This window comes from Ciconia boyciana, chromosome 19 (assembly GCF_034638445.1).
Source record: "Ciconia boyciana chromosome 19, ASM3463844v1, whole genome shotgun sequence".
Lineage (NCBI taxonomy): Eukaryota > Metazoa > Chordata > Aves > Ciconiiformes > Ciconiidae > Ciconia > Ciconia boyciana.
The window spans coordinates 5458464-5478189 of record NC_132952.1 but is presented as its reverse complement, the minus strand read 5'-3'; the positions used below and the strand labels follow the sequence as shown (position 1 = coordinate 5478189).

General features: G+C 47.8%; 1 protein-coding gene across 17 annotated transcripts in view; it reads right to left on the bottom strand.

Moving 5' to 3' along the window:
• SAMD11 (sterile alpha motif domain containing 11) overlaps positions 1 to 19726 on the bottom strand; it is a 192805-nt gene that overhangs the window by 30210 nt on the left and 142869 nt on the right. For all 17 annotated transcript variants that reach the window (XM_072883837.1, XM_072883832.1, XM_072883831.1 and 14 more), the window contains 2 exons: positions 8739 to 8831; positions 1874 to 2038 (listed from right to left, as the gene is read on the bottom strand). In XM_072883837.1, coding sequence (XP_072739938.1) covers positions 1874 to 2038; positions 8739 to 8831 — 258 coding nt within the window. The remainder of the gene's footprint in view (positions 1 to 1873; positions 2039 to 8738; positions 8832 to 19726) is intronic.

The following is a 19726-nucleotide window of genomic DNA, read 5'->3' as shown; positions in this document are numbered from 1 at the left end:
CTCGCTGAATGCTTCGTCGATGTTGCTTGCGCTCCTTCCATGGATCACCCTGGCAGGTACGTGTCAGCCCTCCACGCCTTGGGTAGGAAGCAGCACAGGGACTACAAATTCTTGCATAGCACTGCTTTTCAGTGACGCTTCAACCCTCTGCTTCCAAGACTGGAACAGCATCACCTTTTCCATCTCCCTGGCTTTGCCTGATCCAGACTGCCGAGTTACTTCCCTCACCCCTCACTCCTGCATCAGAGGACTCGGGTACAATGCACAATGCTTTACTCTGGACCAAGCCGAGCCAGCGGCAGCAGGCTTTGCTAGCCCGAGGGAAGGTGAAGCGTCCCTGTGGGCTGAGGAGCCTTTAGCCTGTGGAGGGATGCTTGTGGCTCCTGCGCTCTGCCAAGCGGTTCCCAGGGTGGAACCTGTAACTGCCTAGTGCCCCCTTTAGGCACAGCGCAAGGATGCTGCAGCGGAGCTGGATTTAGCCAGCTTCCTCCGCAACCCAGGCAAAACCTACCAGCAATCCTTCAATTCATGTGGGACCCATTAGATCCTGGTACTGCAGGACCCTTATCCCCTCAGGACATCACTCCAGCCCCAGGACAAGGCAGCAGCATTGGACAATGGTATCTGTTAATGAGGAGGCTGCTTCAGGACCAGGTTTTGGATTTTCTCCTCCTTGCATTAACATAACTGTACAAGAATCAGCCTCCTTTTAAAGAGCAGAATGGCAGCATCTTCCCTTGAATCTAGATATCGGTGCAGAAATACTCCTGTGCTGCTAAAGCCTAGAAACAGCAGACAGGCAGGTACAGAGGCACAATCTGCAGTGCACACAACAGGCCTTAAATAAAGAAGGGCCAGGGGTCCCTCAGCTATCCCTAGTGCCCAGCTCAACCTCAGAGGACCATACCATCCTGAGAAGGTCTGAGAACAATTTCTTAGTGCTGGAAGCTGTGACCTACAGGGTCCTTACGGCAATGCTCTGAGGAAGCCCTCACCAAGTGAGCATACGCTGGGTATGGAAGAAGTTCTCTCCTTTTTGGCAACCCTTCCCCTCACTTTTCAACAGCAAATCTGGTTTTGGCTAGCGAAGGACCAGATCAATCCTTGGTGATGTAAACATAATTGTTTTCAATAGATGATACCATGAATGAACCTGTCCCATGGACTTCAGCATTTGCCTGCTAAGCTGTCTTCACTGCAACTTAGCTTCATCTGCATATTTTAATTGTCCGTAAAATCATAAGACATCTAATTCTCATTAAGGTGAAAGGTCTTTAACACCAATCTATGCTATGTCTGTGTGTAGCAACTATTGCACAAACTTTCTAAACCTAGCACTATCAATGCTTAACTAAATCCTGCAACATCATCTTGCTGTTTCAGATTCCATCACTAAATAGCAGCATATCTGGCACTGCCTACATCTCACACACCCCCTGCGTTATGCCAAGAGTCATTCCCCTTGCTCCAGACTATGACCCAAATAAGACTTATGCCACAGATTCTGAATATTCAAACTGACACGAACTCTTGAAACAAAGGAAGAAAAGGACCCCCCTCACCGCCACTGCAAAATACACAGTAGTGATGTTGCAGCTAATCTATTCCAGTAAACAAATGCATAGCCCCCACAGATAGCCACAGAAGGTATTAGCATTTATAGACGGCTGAGCGTAGATGCCCCCACAGAGATGGTGGGAGAAACAGTCTGTAGGATACTCTTTAGCACCACCTGTACTCGTTGCATGATAAACATGCAACACTGCAGCCCATAAATCCTCCTCACATGCACACAGGGGTTAGGGACATCTTACAAGACTTATACCAAATGGCAAAGCGAGCCCCTTCTTCTCCCATTTGTAAGAGCCTGTACCTCCATGGCTGGGCACTGCCATGCTGTTGGCCAGCTGGTAGAGACGTTGCTGCTGCTGCTCTTCAAACGTGCCGTGTTCATTCAGTGCTGACATCATGCGTCTATAGTGCTCCTCGGGGGTCATCTGAGTCACCGAGTCCTCAAGCAGAGGCGTGTGGGAGTTTTCTGAAGAGCAGAAAGATTTGGTCTTTTTTCCAGAGAGAAATACAGTGGAAAATCACATAAGTATAGGGACAGTGCAAAAGAAAGAGAAAGGGGGGTAGAGGGACATTAGCACAATTTCCCACAACTCTGTAGTGCACCCACTGAACTTGATGTACCAAGCTGCCAAACGCAGCTGTCCTTGTGCTCCAAGATGTACCACTGTATGCGGTCAAGACACACTTACAGCTTGCTAAACCTCCAAACACGGGCATGCTTATATACAGAAAAGTCTACAGCTTCAATTGCCACAACACCCAAAAAACTCATTAACAACTTTCCCCCCCCCACCACCCCCAAGCAACAAGCATTGCATTATAATAACAACATAAAATTACCAGCAAGCTCTCTACCCCCAAGGTGGCAAAGAGGACAGGCAGGATGAAATAGTTCACTGAGTTCTCACCCTTTCATCTTAGGAGACGCGAGTTCTTTTTTTCAACTAATACCTGATCCGACATGCACCTCTTTCCCCCACCTTTCTGAACACCCGCAAGGACACAGTAACACAAGAGATGTTCAAGCGCCCAGTGTAGGTGATGCTGACAACCACACAACAGACAGTGATGACAGTTCACCTGCCCAGCTCTTGGAAGCAAGTCACAAAAGCAGGTTGTTTCAGATCTGTACATATGGCTGAGCACCCCAAGGCCATTAAAATTACGTCCAACATGCCTACCTCTCCATCTTCCCGGAATGACTGCACAGCCCAGGAGGGAGGCGCTTTGAGGAAGGCCCTGCCTGCTCCCTGGGCAGTAGGGATCCCACTCTAACAATCAGGGAGATAAAACCACAGAGGTTTTCTGTTTACTGTAAGCAGAACTCAGAGTAATTACCGTTCTCCGCCTTGGCAGTGGCTGCTCTAACACTATTTTATCTTGGATCTATCCCACAGGCAAAACCTTTTCATTACTCAGAGAGGAACTCCCAGTAACAATCTAAACAGGCAGAAGGGAAGGGAGGAAGCGGGAAGGGCTCCCCCCACGCTGCAGTCACAAGACCACCGCTGCGTTCAGTGAATGACAAGACCACCCTACCGTGTGCCCCAGATTCGTGCTCCTTCATCCACCTCATTTCGCAGACAGAGTCCCTCAGGGATCATGGCAGGTGACTCTGCTGCTAGACTGGCTCCAAATTGAAGGTGGTGGCTCTGAGCACAGGCCACTTACTTTACACCAGTGTCAGCACTGTGATGAATATGCAGGCACTGGACATCTTGCTGGGAAAAAGAGCTGTGGATATCTCTCAGGTGAGAGAAAGGCCCCTGAGCTAGCTATCAGAAGAGATAGCCTTTGGCAAACAAATACAGTCCAAGAGACAAAGTACCTGTAAAACGTGGCCCTGCCACAGTAGCTTAGGGACTGGTTCACTTCTGCCTTGGCTGGAATGAGAGGCCATTAGTGGTAAGTCCTGTCTGCCACCAAACTCATTACACAACCAAGTGTACAGGGGCTTAGATTTTGGGGATGCAACCTTCACGTGTTGTAACGATGCCACCTCCTCCTCAAAACATAGGAGGAGATAATAATAATAATAATAAAGGGTCTAAGCTGCACAAAGTTTCAATAAAAAAGGGTTGCATCAGCGCCTCCCAAGGCACTCTTCCTCTGCAAAAGGGAAATGACTTCAGTCCCCTCCAACTCAGGTCAGCCATCCAGCTCAGCAAGGATTCTCAATCAGCACAGCAATTTGTGGCCGTATCTGCAACCACTGATCTCTACCCCAGTGACATGTATTTGCATCTCAGGGACCACAGGCTTCCCATGTAAATCACAGGTTCATGGCCTGCTTCAAGCCAGCTAGTATCAGGAGCTGGGTCCCCACCCTGTACTGTCTGCATCACACTTAGAAACCAGACCCGAAAGAGGGAGGCTGCAGAAGACGACACCTATGCCATGCCTGCTCCCTCCCACTCCCCGCCTCCGGTACCCAAGCCTGCAGGGGGTGGGGGGCAGAATTCCCTTCCAGGTCCCCTTCCTGCCAAGTCACTCTGCGGGCCAGATTCCCACATCCTCCTCCGCTCTCTTGCCGCTCCTGCCACCTCCCCCAGGAACGCAGAAGTGCGCCAACTGTTTCGGTTCCCTTCTGGTGCTCTTACCCAAAGGTCTAAGGAGCAAAGCCGCATGCCACAGACCTGATTTAGAAAAACATGGATTTTTTTTTTTTTTTTCCCCCACAGCTGTGTCATTAGAGAAAAAAGGAAGGGGGAGGGGATTTAATAACACTTAATTACCATAAACTCTATCCGATCAGCCACAGAGCAGATTTCAGGTGCAAGGAGGGGAGGGAGAATGGGGGTGGCAAGGGGAGGCTAAGAGGAAGGAGGAGTCCAGGGAAAGGCTGGATTTCCACACTTAAAACTTGGAAGATTTCACATGACTCAGCCAGCGATAATTCCAGCTTTGCTGAAGCTTTGCTGTCTGCTTTTGTCATTACCAGGGGGTAATGCGGGAGACTGATCTCACCAAATCTCTTCCAGCCGCCAGGTGTGAAATGGACTCTGGCACGGTCACTAGGAAGGCACAGCCGAGGCAGGCATCTGTTGGGCCTTCACGCTCTCCAGCGTGCCTCCCTGTTCGCCCAAGCCAAGGGGAGCCCACCTCTCCCACTCTCCACCAACACTGCAGGGTCCCAATGGTAGCAGCCACAGGGAATTCAGGCTCTTGGAGGACACAGGTTTTCTGCTCAGCCTGAAGGATGTGTCATTGCTGCACAACCTCTTCACCAAGTTTTTATAAGGCTCATCCTCCCCGAGCAATCCCAGACAAGTCAGGAGCACCCAGCCTGTCTGTCTCTTCTCCTTTGCTACAACAAACTCATGACCAGCCGAGGCTCCCTTTACTGAACCACAGTTAAAGCTTAAGGAGCCTGCTGCAAAAGCATCTCACCCCAGGTTCAAAGCCAGCTCTTAGTCAGTAGCTTCAGGGTCTTTGCTGCCTGAGCTGTCACTTGCCAGGGCAGAGCGGGCCCGTGCCCACTCCCATCATATTCAGCAGTATGGGTTTGGGGGGGGCAGTGAAGTTGTTAGCAAGAATGGGGCCAAACATGGTTTCTTCATTTGGCCTAACTGGACAGCTGCCAAAGCAATCAACATATGGATATTCCCCCCCCCAAAGAAGAGGAACAAATCGACAGAGGCTGGATCTGAGTTGCTCAGCTGTAGTCCAGCTCCTGTTCTGGTCTACTTCATTAACCAAAGATGCAGTAAGATTCCGTTTTGTTTTAAATTATCTACAATAGCAAAGAAAAGAGAACGGCAGAAGGAGCAGCATATGAGCTCATCAGCCCACCCCGGGGGGGAGTGCAATATTGTTCCCTACGTGTGTTTTCCAGCACTTAGTCCAGTCTAGTTTCAAATCTTCCCAAATGATGAGGCTCCTACCAGATTTATTTTTCAGCAGTTCAAACAGGAACCAAAATACTCTTACTGATTTTCTCTTTTTGCAATTGTTCAGTTTTATTTCACATCTCAAGGTATCGGAGAAGCAGATCTCCAGACGTGCTGTTGCCGCAGGAGTGAAGGTTTTACTTGGGGAATTGTCTCCCAGGGAGAAAGCTTCCTCCGTGACCTGCCAGCACAGCCCTCGCTCTGAGCCTCTGATATGCTCGCATTTCCATATTAGACGCGAGAACGTTCTGCTCTGTTTGACAGCAGTGCTGGCGCGGCCCTGTTTCCACTGAGATAGGGCTCTCTTTTGATCTCTGGTGCGCACACTGCGAGCTTTGGGAGGGGGGAAGGGAAGGTTACTGCTTCCCCGCTGGAAGGGTTTCCAGCCCTACAGGTGTTTTTTCACTCAGTCAGAGAGAAGGAGTGATTTACTTGGCTGCCTCTGTTCTCCTTGCCTTGTCAGGCGCAGCCACAGCAGCACGAGATGTGCCGCGGGCACGGGGTCACTTCTCCTCTTCAAAAGGCTGTTTCAGAGACAATGCAGCTGTGCCCTGAGCAAGAGCTGCATCCAGGGACAGCATGCAATGGAGAGGGGGAGAGTCCCCACCTTGAGCTGTACATCACCACAGGAGAGTGCAAAAGGCGGAGGACCAGCACCCACACAAGGCACACCACCAGGCCAGAGAAAAAGGAAGGGTAGGTCCCAGGGAGATACCGCAGACCTGGCTCCTACTAGAGGACAGTGTGGGGCTGCACGGCCTACAAAACTCCAGTTGGTCCTTGTTTCCCTCCCCACTCCTAAATCACAAACTGCACTCACAGCATCTGGGTCCCAGCCAAGCTTGGGGCTCTAGCGCAATCTCACACTTTACAGCACTATTCTACAGCAGTAGTTCCCAAATTCCAGGTAACTAGCCACTAAGGTCCATCCTGTTTGAAAATGGCTTGTCACACAACACAGATCCGTCTGTTTCCAACCAGCTCCTTAGTATAGAGCTGGGAACACAGGGATCGTTTCCCTTCTGGCCCTCCACCGTATCCGTGCCACCGGAACGCTGCCTGACTGCCAGCAGGATGGGAAGTCTCCTGGGAGTTCTCAGCTGCAAGGTGCTCTCACTGTTTGGGGTTTAAGACACAGCAACACTGGATATAGCCCTTCCTTTGACCACTTTTTCATAGCAGGGGGTGGGCAGATAAAGGCCGCAAAAGCACAAAAGTCTCTGCCCCTACTCAGCCCCTCACTATTCCGATGGTATTCTAGCATCAGCACAGCCTAGGCTAAAAATGCCTGCCACAGTGTTGGAGAGAACAGGGGGTTCCCCAATGATCTAATATAACAAAAACCAGGTAACATGGGAGATTAGTAAAAGGCCCAGCTCAGAATTTCCATTCTGTCCCACACGCTTTTAAAGGGCAGGGAAGGCTTTCTGAGAAAAAAAGTGGGAGTAGAAAACAAAAGTTTGCTTTTATTCAGGGCTTCCTAGGAACCCCTTTCTTCATAGGTTGGGGGAAACCCCCGAGTCATTCAGAGTTAAGGAGCAGGATTTAGATCCTAAGTGCATACTGCAAAGTCAAGGGCTGCTTATCTGCCTCACGCTGCACTCAACCCACTCAAGTAAACAAAAATGGTGGGAAGGCCAGAGGAAAGAAATGGAACGGGATCATTTGACCCTGCTGCTCCCATGGTGAAAACATCCATTTGTGCAAGTTCAGCCACTTTATTAGGGTGAATCCAAATGCAATAGTTTGGTTTCAGATGGCTTGATTAAAGTTTAGCCCATTCTCAGCCAGGACACATAGGCTGCTGTTACCTGGATTCAGTTCCTAAGCATGCACGGTCTTGGAATTACAAAGGATACAGACTCAGCAGAAACAGCAAAGACGACAGCAGGTGTATCAAGTGTGTTACAGGAGTCTCACGCCCCTATATAACAAATGCGTTTCAGAATCTATAGAAGCATCCTGCTGGAACTTACCTGCACATCTACTAGAAACATTTCAAGGATAACAGGAATAGGGCAGATGAAAAAAAATCAAGGAAAACAGGTAAGGAGTAGCAGTATCTAGGGTTCCTGTTTACACCTTTCAGAAAAGCCCAGTAAAAAGCTAAGGCGCTTTTACTTGTATTAAAGAGTTAACAGGCAGGAGAGGGTTAAGTGAAAGAAGAGATTTAGTACGTTCTTAGGTAGTGTTAGCAATATTATGTTAAGTGACACTAGCATTCAACGTCCTCTCAGAGTATGCTGCCTTTCAGATCATAATTTGGGGACAAGGAGTCAAGAAGAGACAATATACAGCAACATTATTTGAAATTAGGATGCAGTACAGGTCCCTACAATATATCTTTATATAGCATAATATAAGGTATGTAGCTTAAGAAGGCTTCAGGACAAACTGCTGCAAAAAGTGCCCTTTGAGATTCCCTGGATTGGTTCTTGAGAATATACACCTTGAAGAGTCTCAGCTGCTGGACTCCAAGCTCATGAAACAGGATCTAGCTTCAGACAGCTATTCTGCTTGTATTTTTTAAATTTTTTTTAGTGGCCAAAGAGTGTAGGTTAAGCACAGTGATCGAGATGGGCATTACTGACAGCTAATTAGTTTGAACTTAACAACAAAGCCTTTAAGTGAACGGCCTGCAAAACCTCATTTACGCAACCTGGAGACAAACTCATTAACTGCAGGCTCCATTACCCACTCCACTTTGCCAGTCGTAAAGAAAGTTTAAAAATCATGTTTACAGGAAAGAACCATAAGAAAAATCAGGAGATGAAAAAAAAAACAATCCCTAAAAAGAGAAACCTTCTGCAGATTCCATCTCTATAGGAACAGTGCCATAAATGCATAAGAAAGAACTAGGCAGCCCTATTCTCCCTGCTAGGCTTCTTTTTTTCCCTTTAAAGGAACAGATGCCAGCATGATAAGCCTGTGTGTATCTTTTATATTAAACATGTAATCAAGACATTCTGCCTGAAAAGTAGAAACACCTCTAAAATCCACCTCAAAAGCTGCAGCTTTCCTTTTTAATCACAAAACAATTATTCTAATTAAGCGGCAATCCCTTTCTCGCACTGCAAGCTTCCCTCCGATTAGATAAAGAAAGCACAGTGCACTGGTAGCCTCCTGCATGCACCCTCAGTGCCGGATACTTACAGCTCCCACCCCACAGCCTCTTGCAGCCCTCCCTTCCCTCCCTCCTTAATTTCAATTAAGTTCCACTCTTATAGAACGGAGAAGAAAGGGGAAGGGGATGGGGGAGGGAGAAGCAGCACTTACCCTTTGGGGACTCACTTCTGGCTTTCTTGCTTTCTAAAGGACACTCACTGCTGCTGTTGGGAGAACATACTCTTCTCTTGCCTAAAATTTCATCTAGAAGAGAGATGAGAAACCTGAGTATCAGATAAGGTTGTACTTTCCTCTTTGCAGAAGCAACCAGAGAGACTTTGGTATTTTGCGTCTCTCTCTCTCACACACACACAGACACACACACGCGCACACATATATTACAAGCAGAGGAAAAAAAATGAAAGTAAGAAAAATCATCATCTTGAGAGCCTTGATCTGCTTTCCTAATCACGCAGTCCAAAAGCACATAATGACTATTCACACACTGATCAATGCAACGTTTTAAAGCTATAAATTCTGAATCCAGTTGATTTCCTTACTGAGTTTCATCATTTGTTCTGTTGCCTTTTGTCCCCCTGGTGTTTCCACTCCTTTCATGCCCTGATGCAAAGCAACTGGGGGAGAGAAAGGGGAGGAAAAAAACAACACAAAAAAAAGCACAACAGATCTCTGAATCTTCCTACCACAGTATCTCTCTCTCTCTCTCTCTCTCTCAATCTCTCTCCCCCCCCTCCCCCCCCCCTCCTCCTTCAAAACCTCAAGGTCCTTAGCAATCTTCCCCCTCTAGATTGTACGGAAACACTCAAGCCTTTTGCATTACTGCAGCCCTACAAACCAACACAAAATATCTAATATACAATTACAGCATCCCCGAACAGATTTAAAATCAATATCCTCCCATAATAATGCTGGGGAAACTGAAAGCATGATGTTGCATATGGGCAGGAAGGAAGAGACTGTTTGTCACTGCAAGCATCAAATTCTCATCTATCAAGGGCTTGTTAAAGATGCAGCATCTTAAAATAATAAAAAAAAAAGATCGCACAAACAAGCACCATATTTGAGCGAGGACACGTTGCATCTGCCTGTGAGTCAACATGCATGCAAAGCTTCTGCAATTTGCCCAAAGTGTGTTGGTTAAGAAAGGTTACAAACCCCCTTGGTGCTATTTATAAGAACAACAAAATTATTTATGTTCCAGGGGACATTTTAAGCCAAGCAACTGTCCCTCATACTCAGAATCACTCCACATTACTTTGAATTCAGCTAAGCAAGCCCAGGTTCCTGCCTTGGCATTGTATTTATCAAGAGATCCAGAGCACAGATCTGTGGCTGCCACAGGCTGAGCAGTGCCGAGAGCAGACAGTTAACGTGCCGAGGGCAGAGCCTGCCAGGCAATGCCTTTATCCAAAGAGCAATTCTGGAACTCTGCAAAGTTACGAGTGGCATTTCAAGGTTTTAAAGAGCACAAGCTGCCTCCGATCTTATCTTGCCATGACCCTGTCACCCAGCCTGTTAACAAAACTGGCACTCAGAGACAACAGCAGAAACTTGCAACCATCCACAACCAAAAGCAAATACAACACAACAGTGGCAATTGGAAAGCAGATGGGAAAGGATAGAGTCAGCCAGTGACAGCACTGAAGTTTTCTCAGCACTTCACATCCCAGGTGTTGAGCCAGCCTTTCAAGACAATTTGAATTGTATCAGTCCTCCTGCCTCAGTTTACCCTTTAAATAACTTCTGCAAAGCCACAGACAGTATCGCGTTGCCAAGCCAGCATCAAAGCTAGGAAGTACCTGGCCACACAGCACAAAGAGAGTCACAAGCTCCCTCCCCACGGAACGCTTCATTCTTCATGTTGATTTTCCTGGAAATGTTAGTCTGATGCTGCAAACCCTCAGCGCTGGAGGCCAAGATCATATATCCTCCTCAGAAGTGTTCTCATCCGGGATTTGTGGCTTTGAAACAACAAAAGTCCCGTTGCTCTGCTCGCCCCTCCCAGCCCAGGCAGGAGGCAGCAAAACCCAACAGGGCTTGTTCTTAAGTACTTCAGGCAGAAGAGACTCCATGGAAGAACTGGTGACAGAAGCACCAGTTACATGTGACAGCAGTTAGAATATGAGCAGTGAAGATTCCTTGGTTTCACAACTCTGCCAAGGCACCTCATTACCCTCCTATCACTCCTTCTCTCTTGCTATTCCACTCCCACCCCCACGCGCCCATCTGCCAGCAGACGTTCGCTCTGACTAGCACCATGCCCTGCTATTCCCAGACACGTCAGCAGGACAGGTTGCAAGTCCCATCTCACTCCCAACCGGCTGCGCTTGTGCAGGGGAAGACCAAGATCACACAGTAACTCTGAAGCGGCACCAACTCCATCAGACCCATGCCCCACCAGTCTCCAAAACACCCACTTCTCGGCACACACGCGAGTGAGCTGGCAGCTGCGTGAACAGTCAGGTGTGACAGCCTGCCATCACCGGCATGCCACAGGGAAAGGTCCCAGATGTCTTGCAGCCGAGATTTGAACTTGGCCCTCCAGAGAGATCCCACATTAGTGTATTAATCTCTAGGATGAACTGCAGCATTTTCCTTCCAGCATCTCAGGTTCACATTGTCCCAAAGCACCAAATCCCACACACTGAGTTTGTATTTGGGTTGCCCCCCAGCAGTTTTTATGGCAGTCAGTTAGATCACAGAAAGAAAATTTTCCTCCTTTTTTTTTTCCCCCTTCATTTAAGGCAAAGTCCTGGGATGTGTCAGAGACTGCCCCTGTCCCAGAAGTGTGGAGACTAAATCAACAAGATATACAGTAAGCAAGGAGAAGGGAGTAATTATCATCAGTAGCCAGTACGGAGGCACAAAGATCTAACAATCCACCCCAAATTTACTGAGTCAGTAGGAGAGCACAAGACTGAATAGCAATCTTTTGAATTCCAGCCCAGCGTTACAAGAATTCATACCCCCCTCTTAGCTTTCTTAGCTGCAAAGCAGGGAAGAGGCAGATCACATTTTCATTAGTTACTTAGTAAACTCCCAGATTCTGGGGTACAACCTAAATGGCAATGTATTTGTATTACAGCACCAATCCTTTCCTCTTTACAACTTAAACCATATGCACAGCTTTGACATACCACTTACACCTGCTAAACACGTGCCCTTTTACAGGACCCTATAGTCTAAGTTCACCTCTTTATGTCCACAAGCCATTCATCCAACCATTCGTTGCACTCACACACAAAGAACCAGGACAGCGGCTGAAGGCATTGGGATGGGAGCATCCACAGTCCGTCTCCCCCTGACTTTGCAGTAGCAGCAAAACCAAATATGTTTTGCAAATGACTTGGCAGTGTAGCTTCTGGATGTCTTACCACCCTCACAGAGACAGGTTGTGCATTTAGAGTGCATTGCTACTCATTGACCAGAGAGCCAAAAGACAGCTGTTTGCTCAGCCCATGCACCTGCAAAAGGCAACACTCCACCTTAGACAGAGGATGGGGAGGGATGGTTGTGGGGGGCTTTTTTTTTTTTTTGTTCCCCAAATCCCTGCTTTTGCCTCCTCCCTCCTACCTTCTACAAAGCATTTCAGTTGAAAGGAAGCGAAATCAGGGCAGTTTTCAATATTAAAGCTGAAAATGAAAGACATTATCAGCAGAACTGTAATGTTATGAAGCTAAGCCAGGCAATAATACAAGTAAGGAGTGCTAGAGGAAGCCCCAAGCATACTGATCACTTACTGCCACCAGTGCAACACAGCCCTGACCACGCAGGTCTCCCATGCAGGTCCCCAGATCCTGCATTACATTCAAGGCTCCTGCCAGCCTGACAAGGCAGTACAGAAAGTGATCCAGAGAGGTTTTTGGAAACAAAGTCAAATATGTTCCCCGAAGATCTAGAAATCAAAGTGGATTTTTCCCCCTCTTTCGTGGGAAGACAAAGTCCAGCAGTCACCTGCTGCACTTCTACAGTGAAACATGAATAGAGACAGGCCATGAAAGTAGGTCAGCTGGAGGAGGACAGCACTTCTGTCCCCATACAGAAGTATCACCCACTGGCTTTGCAACCACAAAGAAAAGGGATGTGGGTATGGCACCATAAAACAAGCTTGTGTAGAAGCCAGGGCAACGTGGGGTTTATCTAATTACAGCCCTCCTTGGGCTTGAGACACACTGATTAGAGCCCATGGGTGGAAACATCACCTGGAAGTAACAGCACTTTGTACTCCTGCACTGCCCCTAATCCTCAGCCTCCCAGCACTCAGCAGAGCTGGGTAACTTAAGTCATGTTCACCAACACATCTAAGAATCCCAAGCCTTGTTACCAGCTTTGAAGAGAGGACTAGGGAGCCTAAGTCAGCTGGGAAGACTAGAAAACCTATCCCTAGGTTTCCCCAAAGATGGAGGGACTTTATCTCCACTCTTTACAAGGGAATCTGCAGCAGAGAAGATGCACCAAGGACACCATTGCCTCAATGGCAGGGTGAGAACTGAGCCCATGTCCTAGTGACTGAGCACAGGGTTTCACCTGGAAAAGGGAAATGAACAAATATGAGGTGGTCACAAAATTTTTGCCCTCCCAGTGTTGTTAAATGGGTGGATTACAGACCGAGTCCCAGTTACAGCTGAGGGATTGCCCCAAGTTTTTCTGCACTGTGTTATGCTACAGACACAATGGGAAGAGATCAAGACCTATCTCACGCTCCCCATCCATATCATTGGTTTATGCTCTGAAAGCTTCTTGGACCCAGAAGTCCTAAGTAAACAGAGAACTGAGCCAACTTACATGGGAAATCACCCAGGCTCAGATAGCCAACATCTAACAAGAAGAGAGTCCTTTTTTCACCTCCTTTCACATTATTTTAAGAGGAGGAAAACATCCTCCCTTGCTCTTAATTCCCCCATCAAACTTAAACCCTGGAGATGACAATTCCCACTGACCAGTCTGAAATGTCTTGGCAGCATTTCAGTTTATTCAGCTCTCCCCTTTCCTTTGGCATAAACAGGCTACCATCAGAGGAGCTGCTCTGCTCAAACTCTGGTGCTCCAGCCCTGCTGCTCAGTCTGTTCCTGTGCCGAATGTGACAGGTTTGCAGGGACCCTGGAGACTTCCTTCCCCAGCGATGGGCTTGTGCCTTTGTAAGAAGCTGCACCAGCTTGCCGAGTCCCAGCAGGCCCAGAGCTGCTCTCAACAAAGGCTGGCGTACGAGGGGCCACGCAGTAGGCTGCGCACAGCAGCGTGGAATCTGGCTGCACATCGGCCCCATCCCTTGCCAGCAGGAATCAATGGAACAAAGGGAGAGTGAAGCACAAGGTCATGGGAATAACGGGCCATAATTTAACTGAGGGCAACGAGAATGGAAAAAAAATTATTGGGGAAGCTGGGGGAAGGGAGACAGTGGGCTTCTGGGACTTGGGATCCTGGAACAATACAAGTGCGTGCCAGCTCATGGGGCAGAGTTAGTTCTAAGCAAGGAAGGGGGAAATACCGCTGGATCTCCGCAAAGGGGATGTCGAACCCGCTGCAAAATAAAGGTAGTATCCTCCTCCCAGCAGGTCAGCTTAATGGCCTTAGGGACACGGCAGGCAGCAGGCTTCAAACCTTAGCTATTGCACTGGGTTATCTCATTGTTCCTTTATGTCTCCACATCTATATCTATTTGTTGGTTGTCATTTAGATTTAGATTGCAAGCTCTCCAGGGCAGGAAGCATCCTTTTGCTAGCTGCTGTACCAGTCTTAATAGTACAAATAGTACAAACAGCAGAGCAAGCTGGCCACTCCTGCCTCAGGACTGTCCCTAGCCTAGACCAAGGTCCCTGCAAATGTTCCCTAAGCATCACACTAAGTTCCCTGTGACAAGAAGCTCTTGGAAACAGGAAGAAAAACAGGAAACAAAGGAGAGGGAGGAATGGGACACACTAATGGTCTCTTACTACAAAGCAAGGAGGATGCAATATCGAGTAATCAAAGGTTTTTCTCTTTCCTGCTCACTTTGAGAGAACTTAACTTTGGCAGACTGGTTGTGCAGTCACTCCTCTCAATGGCAGAGAAGGACTCCAATAGGCAAGAGTCAGTGACCATCACTCACTGATCTCAATACATTACACAAAAAGTAGCACCCCAAAGGTAGGCCTAGCATCACTAACCCCTTCCTCAATGCGAGTTAACCGCAGCATATATGAAAGCTGCGGAAGCACACAACAAGACAGTAGTTGAGTAGAAGGATTCCCAATGTATAACCATCCTTTCCTAGGCTTGAGAAGGAGCCTGCATCCCCTTTCTCAGCTCTAACCACTTGGCCATCTGCCTCTCCTCCTACCATGCAAACGGTATCCTGCTACTTCCCACCTCCTTGTGCTCACTCAAATTGCGTAGCTGGAGCTAAGCTCCTAAAAGGACTGTCTAATATTTCAGTTCCCAAGGAGTGAAACAGAGGGAGGTGCAGGTCATGCTGGAGCCATCCTCCTGTCTGTCTGTAATAAGGCTGTTTATTAGAGAAGGGGCACCAACACCCCCTTGTCTCCCAGATTGTTACAAAATTCATTTTTACAGCATGCACCAAGCCATAGAAAGATAGTAAATATTCATAGTATGAAAAACACTCATGGAGAGGATATACTGCACTTAAGAGAGAGATCTGAATTAATTTTATATGCTGCAGACAGGCTTTTTAGCAATTGCAAACTTGTGAATCCCCACTCTCTTCCAGAAAAGATTTAAAGAATGAGGCTGGGAGGGTGGGCTGGAAGTCCAGGCCTTCTGGTGACTCTCTAGCTCTAGAAAGGAGCATGTTCTAGTGGGTAAAACAGGAGTAAGGGGGAAGCTTGTTAAATTAGAAGACTTAAGCACGGTTCCAATAAGGATCAGGTTTTCCTTGAGGGACCACAAACCTCTCGGGCAAAGGTTGTTTGGCCTCAATTTACATATCTGTGATAAAAAGCTACGAAAACTGGCATCGTTCCTCTGACGCAGATACCTCCCTCAGTCCTGGGGAATGCCACACAACACCCAACCGTGCCAAAAGGTGGGTAAGGCAATGCGGCAGGGACAGCACTCACATTTCCCTGTGGGCTCCTACGTGCTGAATCTTCTGCGTGTGGTCTGTGCCAGCAACCTGGTATTCCCTCCAACACCCAGGACAGCTGCTCCACCTCCTCTGGCTGCTCCTTCTACAAGCCTCCCAGCATTTCTTTAGAAAAGTGAACACTGAAGATAGTGATTTCCAACAGAGCTGCTGGTGGTGCTGTACCCTTAGCACCATTTAAATGTCCATTTGCACTCATTCAGCCCCTGAAAAAAACAGCGCTCCTCCAGCCCGTGACAGCTTTGACAGCCAGACTCCTTAATTCCTTTTTCTTATTCCCTTAATCTGTCATCTTTATCAGGCTGGGGAAGTGCCAGGCAGCATGCAGGAGCCCCGGCCCCGATCAATCTCCACATTACAGCTGACAGAATGGTGCTAATAACTTATTGATCTAATGTTTGCCAAGCCCCACTGGGGCTGAAAGGCTGCCATTGATTGGCTTGAGGGAAGGAGCCTCTCAGCTGAGAGCAGAGCGGAAAGCCTTCAAATTGTCTTCTTCCCGAGGAGCTTGGAGATGAAGGGAGGGTGGGGAAGGGAGAACAGGGAGGAAGACAAGGGAACTAAAGAGAGGAAGAGAAATGGAAAAGAAGAAGGGTGCACATGTGAGATGGGAATTAAGAATGGAAAAGGAAGGAGGAAAAAAGGGTTTGAGAACCAAAGAAACGCAAGGAGGAGGAAAAAGAGCAGGAAAGGGGAGAAGAGCAAAGAGAAGAAAAGGAATTGGGAACAAAAAGACTGTGCAGAGCTGAAAAATTGATGAAATAGGCAGTTGACCCTCTTCTTGCTCACAGCAAATCATTAATAAAATCTTTCCAACCCCCAGCCCTCCATCCTAGGACAGCTCCTCCCAAGTCTGGTCACATCTGACGTAAAGCATTGGCACTGCTGACTCCCCTGACCAGGTCTGAAACCACAAGCTTGCATCTGGGGAGAGGGCATCACTAGGACAGATTCCAGTTTAATTTATGAGTCTGTTCCCCACAGTGATATACATGCAACTTAACCCTTGAGAATCCCCACCCATCTCCTTGATTTGCACTGAAGAGGCTAATAACCGTAGAAAGCCATCAGACATGCTTAGCAGAGGGAAAGGAGTTGAGGGTCTTTACTGTGCCCCTGTGGGGAAACCTGGTCTTACCTGTATATGCAGAGACAGCAGGAGGAAAAAAAAACACCCAAATTATAGTAATGCTTATCATCTTCTTTCTCCTTTACCGGAGATCAGCCCAGGGCAGGCCAGTTTTGCCAAAGGGTACACGTGTTGGAGCAGTGCTGTAAGGCAGGGACTGAGCTGGCAGGGCTTCAAGAAAAGGCAGTCATGGTCACACACCACCCTGGCAGGTTTGTCTGCCCCAGGGCTCTAAATGCACAATGCTCATTGTGGTCAGGTCTGTTTTCCTGGTGGACTTCTCTTAAGTCTATCAATCCAAAAGGCAGGGCCAACATTTTCATGTGTCATCTCCAACACATCTTTCCCACACACAGCCCTGCACCTCTTTCTCTTCAGCAGGACAACTTCTTCACTTTCATCAGAGACCTCACGAAGCTGTGAGCCGTAGAGCACCCTGCTGATTGCTTGAAAGAAACAAGGAGCAGAGCAGCAGTTCAATGCCTGCTACCTGGACATCTAATCGCAATGCAAGCTTTCCAGGCGCACAGCTATGGGGAGCTTGTGGGGGGACGGTGTTTCCCCTGCTGTGCAGCAAGAGCAGAAGGCTAGGCTTTGCAGGACTAAATCCACAGCACCCAAACCTGATGACATAGAGACACACATGCACTAGAGCAGGAACAGTGTCAAAACCCTGGCACTGAAGGATCAGCTTGACTTGTGGCAGGGTCAGGAGTAGTGACTCACTGCCTCCTCTCCCTGCGCTTCCAGCCAGCAGCAAGCAGGAGTGGACAAGTCAGGTGCCACATTACGATCTGTACTGGATTTCTATATATAACATCAGTGAGATGTCACTGCACCAATGATTTGTTTTCAGCTCTTTACTAGCTGCCTGTAAGGCACCTGGGAAAGGAGGTGGAAGCAGGGGGTGGGGAAGAGGTTATTTTTGGAAGCAGGATAATCTTGCTCTTCCTAGAGCTGCAAGGAAAGGAAGAAAGAGTCGGTGTCTATTTCAGTTTCAAAGCTGCAACATGTACTGGCCATGAGTTTGGTGGCTGATCCAGCTGCCAGAGAGCGATGGACTCATTGTCCTGACTATGGCCAGTCTGCCCTGTTCACGCCAGGCACAGAGAAGGCCAAGCTACTTACGCTGCCATGGTGAGCCCTGTCCAGCTGTGGCACTCCTTTCCTACAAGTGAGGGAGATACACCTTGAAACACATCACTGACCTTCCCAAAGATGTTTGCAGAGCCATCCTACAAGAACCCTCCTGCCAGGAGCAGGCTTCAAATCCCTGCCAAGAGCAAGGTTTATTGAACTCCAAAAACAGGGCACTAAACTGCCTTGGCTCCTTCTCCTCCTGCAGTGACAAAGCCAAGAATAAAACCTTAACACTCACACCAGCAAAATCCTATGCACTAACCTACGCCACAAGTGCAGTTGCAGGGCACAGCAAAAGGAAGTGCTTCCATGTTGGGCTTTTCCATTTTTCCTTCCCTTCCCAAGACCACCGTTTGTATTACAAAAGGATGCTGGTTACCTCCCACTCCCTCAAGGCCTCAGAAGAAATAAAAATGAACTTAAACAGAGCACAAAGAAAGGACAGTCCTCCAGATGCAAGCCCAGAGATGAATGGCATTGACAGAGCCTAGACCCTCATGTTGCCTAGGTAAACAACTGTCCTTCATGGTAAAACACATAAACAAAGGTGGCTGGGCTTACAACTCCCAGATGCCCATTTGGTGCTGATTTTCTGCTCAATTTAAGGCAGCAGTTCAATAAAGGCTTCTGCTTTTTTTGTTGTTGTTTAGCTTTGTTAAATGAAAACATGTCTGCATCCTAGCTCATTATCACACGCTCAGAAAACAGCCATTCACTGTGATTCTTGTCTCTAACCATTAGCTATAACATCCCTGATCCCAATTCTTTTTCACCCCCAGTATTAACTCCTCCTTAGCAGATGAAAGCTCTAGGTCTCAGTGCAAACCCAAATGAAGTTATTGGGAAGCCCTTCATGGCAGGCACACAGAGTTCAGGGATAGGCCCAAAGAAAGTGAGACAACTAGTTTGATCAGCTACGGATCCACGTGTGTGAGCTACAAGCACTGCCTTGTCAAGAAAAATTCCAAGACCCATTTTTAAATGTGAATCTGTTCACAGTTCACTCCTGAAATTTCTCCTTCATCCTTGCTTAGTCAACAGAGCATCAAGTGGAAAGATGAGACAGGAGCGTTAATACAGAAGAACAAATAACCTTGCAGAGATCTCTCTTTCATGGTGTTTTTGAGACATGTAGATGAACACTGCTTTTCCAGGACTGCAAAGGCACCAAGTATACATGGCCTCCAATGGAGCAGGACTCCTAAAGTGGCACTCCTCAAGGGACCCAGATGCCATGTTCTCCCTATCACGTGGGATTTTCACAGGAATCGTTGCAGGTTAACATGCAACTATACTGGTCCACGAGGACACCACTGCTCTGGGGCCAAGGTTCTCAGGGTTTGTCATCTCCATCACATTGACCAACAACCCCTAGAAAAAGCCCAAGCTCTCTGGGAGCTCTGCAACATTGGAAAGCTGGCCTTCTGCTGCTTCCCACACCACAGCCAAAGAAGCCTCTAATCACTGGGGAAGGGGTCTTTAATCCATGCGCAGTCCCAAATATTATATGCAGAACCATAGCAAATTGCTTGCTGTTTGGAGTAAGACCTGATATTTTGCCATGTCTCCATTAAGTGCCCTCTCTCAGCCAATATTCAGACATCAAGGCAACTCCCTCTAATCACGAGGGCCAGAAGGAAGAGAGGGAAGATCTACCCACCTTCCTCTAGTATCAGTGAGCCTGATCCCTCCACTTTTATCCATGCAAATAGTCCTACTGCAACTGGAAAGTCATGAAATCTGGTGCTGCAGAACAGAGGGTATTTGAGGAGAGAAAGAGGAGAA